The sequence below is a fragment of the Diabrotica virgifera genome, chromosome 5, assembly GCF_917563875.1.
Source record: "Diabrotica virgifera virgifera chromosome 5, PGI_DIABVI_V3a".
Lineage (NCBI taxonomy): Eukaryota > Metazoa > Arthropoda > Insecta > Coleoptera > Chrysomelidae > Diabrotica > Diabrotica virgifera.
The window spans coordinates 78412793-78426672 of record NC_065447.1 but is presented as its reverse complement, the minus strand read 5'-3'; the positions used below and the strand labels follow the sequence as shown (position 1 = coordinate 78426672).

General features: G+C 36.3%; 1 protein-coding gene across 1 annotated transcript; it reads left to right on the top strand.

Annotated features, from left to right (window-relative positions):
- Nucleotides 1–4399: 4399 nt before the first annotated feature.
- On the top strand, nucleotides 4400–13653 carry LOC114333942 (uncharacterized). The gene is made up of 3 exons (XM_028283944.2): nucleotides 4400–5388; nucleotides 5449–5573; nucleotides 13047–13653. The coding sequence occupies exons 1-3, from the start codon at nucleotides 5163–5165 to the stop codon at nucleotides 13608–13610; spliced, it is 915 nt and encodes a 304-aa protein (XP_028139745.2). The 5' UTR covers nucleotides 4400–5162; the 3' UTR covers nucleotides 13611–13653.
- The last annotated feature ends 227 nt before the right edge of the window (nucleotides 13654–13880 follow it).

Genomic DNA, 13880 nt, shown 5'->3' with positions numbered 1-13880 from the left:
TTAGGAAGTTTTTATACAGCGAATGATATGTTCTTGTGGCTGCTTTTATCCTATTTCCAATTTCGTCTTCTTGTGTCCCCTTCTTATTTAAAATTATTCCAAGGTATTTAAATGTATCTACCTGTTCTATTGTTTTGCCTTGGATTTCAATATTTAGCTTAACATCTTTCTTCGATATTGCCATTACTTTTGTTTTTTCCATATTAATTATTAGATTGTAATTTTTTAATTCTGCCTCCCATATTCTTATGTTCTCCTCCAGAGCTCTTTCTGTTCTTGCCACAATAATAAATAATATCATCCGCAAATACACAGGCTTCGATTTTTATTTGTTGTAGGTTTCTGCATCCTATGGTATATTTTTTTGTTTTTGGCCAGCACTTTTTAATTACTTCGTCTATTACACTTATAAACAGTAGGGGGCTCAATACCCCTCCTTGTCTGACTCCGTCGTTATTCTCAAGTTTGCTGGAAATAAGATTGCCTGTTCTTACCTGATTTATGGTACATATTGCAATACAAACTCTTGATTGTGGTTATCCGTTCCATATCCACTTCCTTATTTGTCAAGCTTTGCCATATTCCCTCTCTGCTTACCATGTCAAAAGCTTTTTTCATATCTAGGAATCCCAAATATACCGTTTCATCTTTTAGTATGGATTTTTGGGTGATCTGCTGTAGAGTGAAGATATGGTCCTGAACGCTATGTGCTGGCCTAAACCCACTTTGAATATCTGATAATCTAGGCTCAACTAAATTCCGGAGCTTCCGTTCTAGGATAATGTCGTAGAGTTTTAATGTTGAACAGAGCAACGATATGCCTCTGTAATTTCCACATTCTCTCGAATCTCCTTTTTTGTGTATAGGCAATATTATAGCCGTGAACCAGTCACTCGGTATTTTTTTAGTTTTCCATGTTAGGTTTAACAGTTCATAAAGTTCCTTTTTGCCCAATTCTCCCAGATATTTCAGGACCTCTAGTAATGTGACCTAAATATTCCAGCTTTCTTGTTTTGATGTTCTGATGAACTCGCAATGCTTTTGTAGCCTTCTTAACACTAAGTGTAACTCATGTTACACTTAGATTCACTATGTAACTCGTTGGATCCATAGTATTTTCAAAATCCTGTAACACCACATCTCAAACGCTTCCAACTTCTTTATATTATCCACTTTTAGTGTCCAGGTTTCCATGCACTTGTAGTCCATATTTTATACTGATTTGATGTAATCTATTTTAATCGTTGCAGTGCTTCTAGACTTTCTGAAAAAATAGCGGTGTCGTCTGCGAATCTTATTATATTGCAGATTTTTCCGTTTATTGGTATACCCTGTTCTTCCTCTGACATTGCTTCCTTAAAAATAGCTTCGCTGTACAGACTGAATAACAATGGGGACAACACGCAACCCTGTCTAACACCTCTTTTGATTTATATAGTTTCTGTTTTGACATTTTCGATTTTAACCTTTACCGTTTGATTCCAGTACGAATTGACAACATAAATTAATGAATCAAATTTCAAAAGAAAGGATGGGTATAATAAGTCACATTAGCAGAATGGTATAAATAGCCTGAGATAAGTCACCAACCGAAAAAAGAAGCATGGGTCGACCTAAAAAGATGTCATCATCATCAAGGCTATCCATTCCCAATGGAATTTTCTCTTCGGAAACTGGCAAGCAAATTATTAATCTTTCTTTGATTCTTCGGAAGTAAATCCTACTTCTTCAGCACAGTGGTGGATCTAGACATTGGCCTTAGGAGGGGAAATTTGCCTTAGGGGGGCAAGTTCCAACGAAATCAGATGTCAGATCTTACGTTTTTCCGAAACTTTCCCGTTGATCTTTCTTAGTTCAAATGGAACACCCTGTATATTTTTTGGGTTTTGAAGTCTTTAAGAAATACTGATTACTTTTCATTTTGTATTCCCTATACTTAAACGCTATAATTTCGGAGTTATTGCTACATTTACAAAAAAAAAATTAAACAAATTATAAAAATGAATTTTTTCGGTCCGGGTAGACATTATTTTAGGTTCTTTGGATCATTAATCATTGGGAACAAAAAAGGTCTATTGTAATTTTTCTCTAAAGTTAATCGTTTACGAGTTATAAACAATTATTTAAAACTGAAAAAAAAAACGAAAAATCAGGATTTTCAAGGTTCAAAAACACAAGTAAAAAATATAATTTTTGTAATTATGAAGCACCTAAATTCAAGCTCAAACCTTCTATCAGCTCCACATAAGAATTTTTGGCACGTTTTATTCTAAAACATTGTTTTTAATTGTTAATGAACCGCATATGAGACATGAGAGGACGGGCCATCGGGCTGCAATGCTGCATTAACAACTCAAAAACAATGTTTCAGAATAAAATAAGCCCAAATTACTTATGGGTAACTGATAAAATAAGGTTTGAACTTAAATTTAGGAACTTCGCAGTTTCAAAATTAATATTTTTTTATTTGTGTTTTTTAACCTTCTTCTTTTTCTTCACGTGCCACTCCTAGCGGAGATTTGAAATCATCATGGCCACTGCGACTTTGTTAGCAGCAGCGCGCCTAAAAAGTTCAATCGAACTACATACACCCGAACCATTCACGTAGATTTCGAAGCCACGATATTTTTTTCTTCTTCCCACCCTTCTTTTGCCCTGCATATTTCTTAAAAGTTCGTACTTTTCACCCAGTGCCGGATTAACCATTAGGCAAAGTAGGCAGTTGCCTAGGATATCGCGGAATACCATAAAAGTGATGGACGTATAAAATTACATTACACTGCATACTTTTGTTCACATAGAAAGTCTATGTTGTGAGAAGAAATCGCTAATGAATGCTCTTTGGTGGAAGGAACAGTACTAAAGGTGGAAATAAGAAAAAAAGATTCGAGAGTTTAGCAAAAAAACACAAGAAAAAGCAGAAGAAAGAAAAGATCCTTAAGCAAGATCTAAAACAGAAGCAAAACTTATTTAAACTTAGTTTCATACGGAAATCCATAGCTATGGGCCATTCCACGAACATACGCCTGTTTTGGATTACTTCGACAACGAATATTTTACTGTGCAACATAAGAAGTACGAAAGTAAATGGCGCTAATAATTATTCCAATAAACAACAATGTAATTTGCAATTTACTTTCGTTCTTCTTATTTTGCACAGTAAAATATTCGTTGTCGAAGTAATCCAAAACAGGCGTATGTTCGTGGAATAGGGTATAGTAAAGCTGCAACCAATGAAAATGCACATGATGAAATAAAAATAACTGAGGGAAACTTAACTTCGGTAACTGAAGAAGATTAAAAAACATGTAACGACAGTTCTATTCCAGTTCAAGAAGTTAAAGAACCAGAAACCAAAACTAAGTTCGAAATTGAAGTTAAAGATAAATTGGGTCCTAAATTTGGAAAAAGACATAGGATTAGGGAATACAATAACTGAAGAAGTAAGAATATTTTAAATTGGGAAAAGTCTTCAGAATGTAAAAACCTTGAAAGTGTTTCAGCCCAAAAAATAAATTTTGAAGGCATTACAGGATTTTGACACAGTCTATGGTTGTTCGGAAGCTATTTTCTTGTGGCATTTTTATAATCAACTATTTCTAATGGGAATAAGCCACAATTTTACCAAAAAAATGATTTTATTAACGTTTCGAAGCCCAAATCGGGTTTCGTTGTCAAAATACAAAATACTACTAAAATAAACAAAAATGTTGTTGCTAAGTAAAAAAATTCTATATTGGCAATTCAGACGTATATTATACATTTTAAAGTAGAAGACTTTAAAATGATATCGCCAATATTTATGAGTTGCGTTCCTGGGACGACTTTACTAAAAGATAGTTCATTCGATTACATGAAATCAATCCCAACTCAAGAATATCCGTCACAAAAAAATCATAGCATGTGATCTGTCTTTAAAAAGACAACCAAATGTAACGATGACGGTAAAATTCTCGCGTTAGAGATTCCATAGTAAATCACGAGGGAAAACCAGGCAAAAAACCTCGTGATACTATCCCGACATCGTAAGTATTTGGTCTTACATTTAATTTACCTTCAAAAAACTAATACCAAATTCTGACTTTAATATGTTTAAATTATAAATAATATTAATAATACATAGATATGTTTTATGTTTTTGAACCTTAAAAACCGTCATTTTTGGATTTTTTTCAGTCTTAAATTGTTTATAACTCGGGAACGATTGTCTTTGAAGTAGAGAAAAATTACAAAAGACCTTTTTTGTTCCAAATGATCTATGTCTACCCGGGCCAAAACAAATGATTTTTATAATTTGTTAACTTTTTTTTAAATAAATGTAGAAATAACTCCGAATTTATGGCATTTGGGTAAAGGGAATATAACATGAAAAATAATCAGTATTTCTTAAGGACTTCACAACCCAAAAATATACAGTATTTGAAATAAGAAAGTTTATTAGATTTCCAGAAAAACTGAAGATCTGACAACAATGTATTTACCACTATAATATCGGCCGCATTAGAAAACCCTTATAATGCACGATTCCGATATCGACGGCAACTGCAGGAAGGCAGTTGCAGTTGTTGCCAGGACGACGTCATTACTTTGCACTATTAATTTGTATATTTCTTAGCACCGGAAGTTCTGCCGGACACCGTCGCACGTTCTGCACGTCGATGTCGGAATCGTGCCTTTGAAATCAAAATCTATAAAAATCGTGCAAGCCGTCTCCGGGATAATTGAGGGTTTACATAAAATTCACTCTGTATAAATCAATCAGATATAAACATTTTTTTCTGTTCTGTTTCATGTTTTTTAAGTGCAGAACTAATGAAAGTTCATTAAATATTTGCCGCGAACACAACAAATGCGTTGGACGCCCGTACCCACGTAGCATCAAAGAATTAAACGCTCGACGCTCGCTTTTGATCTTTCAACCGTTACCGTCGACATAGACACTCCTTCGAAAATGATCGGCTCGTTCGGTTCGGCAGAATTTTGCTACAATCGGTCATTTTCGGAGTGTTGCTAACCGTGGAAAGATCGATAGCGAGCAGCGAGCATTCGTTCGCTTATGCTCAGTGGGTACGGTCGTTTAGTGTATTCGTTGTGCTCGCGCAAATATTTAATTAAAAAAGAACTTGTAATTCGTTCGGAACTTCGATTTTCTGAAAAAAACAATGGAATGGAACCAAAGAAAATGTTTAAATCTTATTGATGGATATGAGCGCTCTCCTGAGTTATGGAATACAAAACACGGGCAATATTATAATAAAAGAAGAAAAAATGATGCCTGGATAATGATAGGTAATGAAGTAGGATGTACCCCTGAAGAAGCAAAGAGAAAAATGGATAGTCTGCAGGCCAGTTTCCGAAGAGAAAAGGCAAAAGTTAACAAAACGACAGGTACAGGAAAAGGTAGTTTTTCAAAATTCTTACCAAAACTGATAATGATTACTGTTTTAGGAACGGATGAAGTGTATGTGTCTAGGTGGTTTGCTTTTTCCCGTATGGCATTTCTTTTAGATAGAGATGAACCTATAGACTCTGTTGATAGAGATGAACCGAGAACAACTACAGACTCTGTTGAGGTAAGTAGGTTTCTATTATACTCATTATAGACCAGGGCATTAAGGAAAAAATAAATCGATTTTTAAATACGTCACCTATCAACTTACATTGTGTTCGAGACGACGCGCGACGCCAGGAAAAAGTCCACAATAGAAAAATGGGTGGAAATGCATAATTGCATTTATAGTGCATAAATATGTCAAAATCAGTAAATCGAGGACATATTTTGTTGCTTGGGGTCACTGAACATGGATACTCCATCAGAACCGAACACCGGAGTCATCTTCTAGAGTTTTGGGGGATTTCGGCACTAAATTCATGCAAACAAATTACTGTGGGGTTTTTGGAGTTGCTGAACACAAATACAACATCAGAACCGACCCTCAGAGCACCTAGTGTCCATGGTGATTGTAATGCACGTCATCTACTGGAATTTCAAGGCTTTCCGACACTAAATTGATGCAGAGTAATTGGGGATGCAACAAAAATAGCAAAAACATTCTCAGTATTCCCTTTACATCAATTTAGTGCCGAAAACCCTCGAAACTCCAGATGACGCGCCTTAGCAGTAACCCTGAGCACCGGTTCTGATGGCATATTCATGTTCAGCGACCCCAAAAACCATTGAGTAACAAAATCTGGTCCTTAATGTACTTATGATTATAACATGTTTATGAACTTTTGGATGCACTTTAAAATGCAATTATGCATTTCCACCCATTTTTATATTGTAGACTCTTTTCCTGACCTCATCCGGAACACAATGCAAAAAGTTGTACTAGTAAGTCAATAGGTGCTGTATTTGAAAATTGATTTATTCCGACGTTTTTTTTTGTTCTAAATGCCCTGGCCCTGCTATATTGTTAATAGGTGCACAAAACATTTATTACTGCCTTGTAATGTTACATACTCGGTGCCGTATTATGTTTTAAGAAAATATTTAGTGAAATCTATTCGAATGTCTTTTGCGATAGTTGGAAGCTTCCGTGCTATATTTATTCTTCTTCTTGTGCCTAAGGATGTGCCTATCCGTGACGAATGTTGGTGATCATCTCGGCAATCTTTATCTTATCTGTAGCAGCGCGGAAAAGCTGCACGGATGTTGTGTTGAACCAAGTTCTGAGGTTCTTCAACCAGGATGTAAGATCGATATTATCTTCACTGCATTTACTTGGAATCTGATTGTCGGAATCGTCTATTTGGTCGAATGTTCTTTGTGGGCTGTAAATATCTCTACGAGCTGCAACTATTTCTGAGAATATTATGCAAAAGTACAGTTGCCATAACAACCGTTTGTGCCTTTTTGTGATTTAATAAAAATGGATTTCTAAGGACTTTGAAACCCGCAGACAAAATTCCAAAAACATTTTCCACTACTCTCCTTGCTCAACTAACACGAAAGTTAAATGTTCTCTCCATAGTTCCTTTCACATGCTTCTTCGTCTTTTATATAGGCAGTACTGCCTGTTTTTCTTCAACTTCTTCTTCTTCTTGGCCTCCTTTATTTTTTGCCTCCAGTCATGCTTGTCTGTGGCTGCTCTTCTTCATACACGGACTCCTAAAAGGGCTTGTGCGTCGCTGTTTACTGTGTCTTCCCAGCGCTTTCTTGGCTTTCCAACCGCATTCTTTCCCTGCATTCTAGCATTCAGTGCTCTTTTTGGTAGCCTATCCTCTCCCATTCTTATCACATGTCCGGCCCATTGCAATCTTTGTATTCTAATGAAGTATGACAGGGGTGCCTCCTTATAAAGTTGATAAAGTTCGTTGTTGTATCGACTTCTGTAGGTTCCGTTTTCCCTCACAGGTGATTTTCCCTCACAGGTGTTTTTGGATGTTTCTTTCAGGACCTAGGCTTCACTGCCATAGCATGTTATTGGTCGAATTAAAGTTTTATAGGTTCTCATCTTTGTATTTTGGTGGACACTTTTAGACCGAAATATATGGGAGAGGGTAAAATAAGCTCTGTTTGCCTGCGTTATTCTCTTCCGTCTTTCTACATCTTGTTTTTCTTCAACGGTGCCTTTTATTCTACTCCTAAATTGTCGTTCCATCTTTTCCTTGGGCGTCCTATTTTTTTCTTGCCTAACGGTGACTTGTCCCTGGCTATTCTTACTATCCTTGGTTCAGACATCCTGCTTATGTGTTCATTCCACTCTTCTTTCTATTCTTTACCCAGGTATTTATATTGTCTACCCCACATATGCGTCTGATTTCCTCACTTATTACCCTATCCTGTAGTCCTTTTCCAGCAATCCTTCTTAAGATTCCTTCGTAGGACCTCTATGGAAGGCTATGTAGACTATGTCACTCCATCTTTTGCACGGTCGGCCGATACTTCTTCTCGACTCGAGACTGGTCATTTAATCACCGTTTAGGCCTAGGCCTCTTCAGGGCACGGGAACTCCCTTTTTTTGACGGGAGTGTGTAGGAACATTGATATGTTTCCAAGTAGAGAAGCATCTTGCTAATGGAATGTGGGTTTTGACGGTGGTTTTGCTATAGCACGGAAGCTGGGAGAAGCAAAGGAGAAGTGGTGTGTTTTGACTTTAGATCTCTACAACCTGACAACCCCGCCATCCAGCAGAGGAAGCTGTTACTAGTAGAAACGGCTCTTGGATTCAGCATTTAGGGATGCAGCTTAAGTTATCTGCGATATATTAGGGGAGTATTTTCTAGTATTTCGTAGAACTCATCAGGAAGTTTATTTCTAGCCAATTGTAGAAGATTGGCCGGAGGGAATGGAACTTTCTTTTTGGGAACCCTGGTGAGTGAGTCTGTTACCGCGCCTATTGCAAGATGTTTTGAGGATATTTTTGGCTCTGATGTTAGAGCCGTTGATAGTACGTATAACGTACTTGCTACCGAGAGAACGGATTCTATCGCTTATTTTGGGTATTTTGGCGAGTGGATGTACTAATGCAGACGGGTACCACCGCTCCTTTCTGAGGCACTTTCTCAGGATTCTACGTTTTACGTACAGGCGATTCGACTACTAATGTGTGGTTTTAGTAGTGTGTAGAGGCACGCTCTGTAATCGATTATAGGTCTTATGTAGGTTTTGTAGGTATGAATAAGTGTTTTGTTGGACGTGCCTCCAAACCTTCCAGAAAGCGGTCCCAGGAGACAAGCTCTTTTCCTTACCCTGTTTAAGGTGTTTTTGACGTCAGTGTACCAGTTGAGAGTCTAATTAAAATACTTCTACCGATTGGTGATTTATATCTTGCTATTTTGACCATACGTGTCTCTCCCATCCTGCTTATGTGGTTATTCCATTCTTTTTTTTTCTATTTAGTGTCCATTCGTTTATACACTGTACATTACATTTTCTTCTAATGTCTTCACTCCTCTTTTTATCTCTCAGCGTATTTACTGTAATTCTTCTCAGTAGGTACTCTCATTTCTGCAGTTTCTAGTAGTCTTTGTGTTGTGGCTGTATCGGGTTTTGTTTCTGATGCATATGTCATTATTGGTCTTACACTGGCTTATAACTTCTTGACTTCATCTCAATGCTAATATGTCGGTTTCGCCATATAGTGTTATTAAGGCATCCTACCAGTCTATTTGCTTTTTGTACTTGATTTCTCACTTCTTTCTCCAGGTCTCCGTAGCGAGACAGTGTAATTCCAAGGTATTTTATTTCCATTACTTGTTCAATACTGATGCGATCAATTTCTATTATACATCTGATTGGTTCTTTACTGATTACTATTGGTTTAGTTCTCTGAGATGAAATTGTCACATTAAATTATTTCGCTCTTATGTTAAAACTGTGAACTAATCTTTGTAGACTATCTTCATCTTGGGCTACCAGTATTGCGTCGTCTGCGTAACGGAGTATTTTTACTTATTTGTTTCCCATTCCCATTCTGTATCCTCTTCCTTTGTTGACGCTTTTGATGATTTCATCCATGATTAAATTGAAGAGCATTGGACTCAATGACAGATGAACCCAAAGTGATTAGAAATATTTAACCATTCATTGGGAGTTGTAGGCATCTAAAAAATGTATATGTTACAGTTCAAGTTGATTATCCAGTTGGAGTTGACTCCAACTAGTTGGAGTCAACTCTAACGGCTGGTTTCAGTAAAAGTTGATTATAAATATAAAATGAAGATTTATATTCAACATTTACTAGTAAAAGTAGACTCCAACTAGGAAAAGTATACTCTTCCCAATGCCATTTAGTAAAAGTTGATTCTGATTCACACAAACAGCCGATTCTAGAAATTAAATGTTACTGAATATGTTCAAATTAGTCTAGGCTGTATCGTCGCCCCCGTTAGGTAAATTATTCCAGTTCGATTTTTTTTTGCACAAACTTACTAAAAAAGAGGTCCTCTTCGATCAAATAACGAATCCACAGGGTGTCAGATGGTACTGTGGTCGAAAAATTGTTTAAACAATTTTTTTAAACAAACTCACAAAAAAAATTTATTTAGGACAATTTTCTTTACATTATTTGGGTCATTCGGAGCAAAAGAGGTCTTTTGTGATTTTTCTGTAAAATTTTCTTGTTCTCGAGTTATACGCGATTTAAAATTTGCAAAATACGAAAATGACCATTTTCAAGGCTTAATAACTCAGTTAAAAATTATTATTATGAAAGTCCGAAAGTCACCAAATAAAATTTTAACGACCCCCCTACAAGATACTGAAGAAGTTTTTGTTATTATTTTATTACTAAGCGGTTATTTTTAATTATTAACAATGAGCGCTAGGAGCGTATTGATGCAGCTATCAATGTGAGTGCGAGTGAGATGCACCATTGCACCATTTTGACATTTAAAAATTCAAACTTCTGTCAAACCACAAAACTGTCAAAACTTTTTTTGTAATTTATAGCTCACATGTCACCACCATGACAAGTCGAAAGTTCTTCTTCTTGTGGTGCTTTCTCCTTTAGTGGAGGTTAGCGACTACACTGGCAAATCTGTCTCTGTCCAATACGGATCTAAACAAAGATGTTGAATCAAGGCCGGTCCAGTTTCTGATATTTCTAAACCATGAAATCTGGCGCCTACCGGGACCCCGTTTTCCTTCAATCTTACCCTGGATGATCAGTTGCGTGAGGCGGTACTTTTCGTTTCTCATTATGTGTCCCAGGTAGCTAACTTTTCTGACTTTAATGATTTTTAGCAGTTCCCTATCTGTACCTATTCTCCTCAGAACATATTCGTTGGTGGTGTGCGTTGTCCAAGGTATTTTCAAGTCTCTTCTATAAAGCCAGAGTTCAAAGGCGTCCAACTTGTTCATCAGTGTTGTGTTGTGTCCAGGCCTCCGTTCCATACAAAAGTATTGACCTCACATAGCAATGCAGAAAATTACATCTAAGGCTGATATTAATGCTACTGTTACAAAATAAGCTTTTCATTTTGATAAACCCCTGTCGGGCTACCTCTATTCTCGCTCTTGACTTCTTGTTTTTAATCAAGTTGATTGTTGAACCATCAACCAAGATATTTGTACTGGCTTACGTATTCAAGCTGTTGGTGTTTCACATATTTATTGGAAGAGGTAAATTTTTGTTCCTTGATATTCTTATAACTTTGGTTTTCGCAGTATTGATCTTCATCCCCATTTTTTCACAACTCTCAGTAACCCTATCCAACAGTATCTGCAGACTATGGTCCGAATCAGTCATTAATACTGTGTCATCTGCATAGCGGATGTTATTTACTCTCTCACCGTTTATCCTGATTCCTTCTGAAGGGTGCGATAAAGAGTTCGCAAATATTACCTCAGAGTAGACGTTAAAAGTATGGGTGATAGCACACAACCCTGTCTAACACCTCGTTATATTTCAATTGGCCTTGACGTATTACCATTGGTCTTGATGATTGCTGTCTGATTCCAATAAATAGCCTCTATAATTTTAGAATCTCTTTTGTCTACTCCGATGTCATTCAATCTTTCTATCAAGGTCTTGTGCTTCACCCTATCGAACGCTTTCTCAAAATCTATGAAACAGATAAAAAGGTCTGCTTGCTGATATTTTGTATCTTTGTGCCAGAGTTTGAAGACAGAATATTGCTTCTTGTGTCCCCATACCTTTCCTGAAGCCAAATTGTTCTTGACCGGTGACCTCATCACATTTTTTATAATATATTCTGTTCTGTATGATACGCAAGAAAAGCTTCAGAATGTTATTTAATAGACTTATAAGGCGGAAGTCCTGGCATAATCTGGCGTTCTTCTTTTTATGCAGTGGTATGAAGACTGATTCAAGCCATATTTTAGGGATAGTCCCTGTATTGTAAACATTATTAAATAGTCCAAGAAGAAGGTCTAAGTCCCTCGTTGATTAACTTCAATAGCTCAGCTGGTATTTCATCTTTTCCTACAGATTTGTTGTTTTTTAGTTGACGTAGAGCATATTCCAGTTCGGACTTTAGTATTGGAAGACCTTCGTCGTTTTCGGTATTTAATGTAGGAGGTTCTCTGATGTCATAGAAGAGTTCCTTTATATAGTCTTCCCACATGTTTATTTGTTCTTCAGGGCTTGAAATCAGTTTGCCTTCTGCGTTGATTAGATTATTTGGTCCTTGTGAGTAAGTCGTGCCTGTGAATTCCTTGAGTTTCTTATACAGATAGAAGTCATCATGTTTTTTATATAAGTTTTCGATTTCTTCACATTGTTCTGTTATCCATTTTTCTTTTGCAATTTTTATTTTTTGTTTAATGGTTCTATTTAATGCTTTGTACATTGCTTTGTGCTGTTTGCATTTTCTTCTTTCATCCATTAAATCCAATATTTCCCCTGTCATCCATCTTTGCTTCCGTGGTCGCTGTTTTGTGAGCATTTCAGTTGCCGTTGTAAGGGCGTGTCTGATTTCCTCCCGAAGGCGAAAGTTAAGGATGTTTAATTATATGAAATTGTGCTAAAAAAACAGTGCAAAAAAGTAAAACCCATTTAAAATACATTGTTACTTCAGACACACTTTAAACTCTTCATGTACTGCTATCTATATTTACAATTTTCACACAATAAAACCTTTACATTTTTACATAATATGAGATAGAGTAGATAAAAATGATGTTTGTGAATTTGGTTAACAAAAATTGGTTAAACAATTTTTCGACCGCGGTACCGCGTGACACCCTGTGTATTTGTTATAAGGATTGTTATACGGATGTATTTCTTTGAGTAAGTTTGTGCAAAAAATCGAATCAGAATAATTTACCTAACGGGGGCGACGTTACAGACTATACTAATAAGTAGTTGAAACGGTCAAAACAAAGAAACGCGCACTCATCAAAAATGCACTTGAGATTCTCGTATAATCAACATTTACTGAATCGATCCAGGAAGAGTCAACTCCAACTAGTAAAAGTTGATTTAAATTTTTAAAATCAACTTTTACTGCTCGTTTCAGTTGGAGTTGACTCCAACTAGTTGGAGTCAACTCTAACTGAGAATCAACTTGAACTGTAACATATACATCAATATTTTTAGACAAATGTATGTGTTTAATATTTAACGTTTATATTTCAGGAAGCCTATACTGAGCCAGTAATTACAATGTATGAGGCAGAATTAATGCAGATACCATCGCCATTGCCAGAAGAATTGACAGAAAATAGTAAATGTAAAAGAAAAGCTACTGTAACTACATTGGCGCCTCCAATGCGGAAACAAAAAAGGCATTATTTATCAGGATATGATGCTAAGGTTGACGAAGCCTTAGGAATTTTAAAAAATGCAGTTGCAAATAATGTAACATCAGACGCATGTGGTGTCTACGGGCAGCATGTGGCTTTTAAGTTAAGAAGTTACACGAGAACTACGAGAAACATAGTAGAGCATCACATAAATAATATATTATTTAAGGCTGATATGGGACACTACAGTTCTACAGTGACTACTCCCGTACAACATCAAAACATTCCACAATCTCCATCTTCAGATGCCAGCCACGCTCCTTCAGTCCACACACCTGTTCCTACCCCTTCTCCACAACATCAGACCGCTTTAGCATCTACAAATTCTCACGAATACAATAATTTGGATAATTCGGAAGAGATACATGTAAAATTCGATGATTTTGATAAATGGTAAAATCTGTCATTGTTTTTTTAGTAATATACCTAATATTAAATAACTTTACCTTTATTTGATCCCTCAGTTCTTGAATTAACACTAATAGTGAGCCTAAAGAACAACACAGCAAAGATCAGTTTCAACGGAACAACTTCTAAGGAGATCAATATAAACAAGGTGACCCTATCTCACCGACACTATTTAACCTGATATTGGAAGTAATATTGGAAGGAAGAAAAACTTTGCAAACAAAAACATTATTACAGATCAACTTCTACCATTAGCATA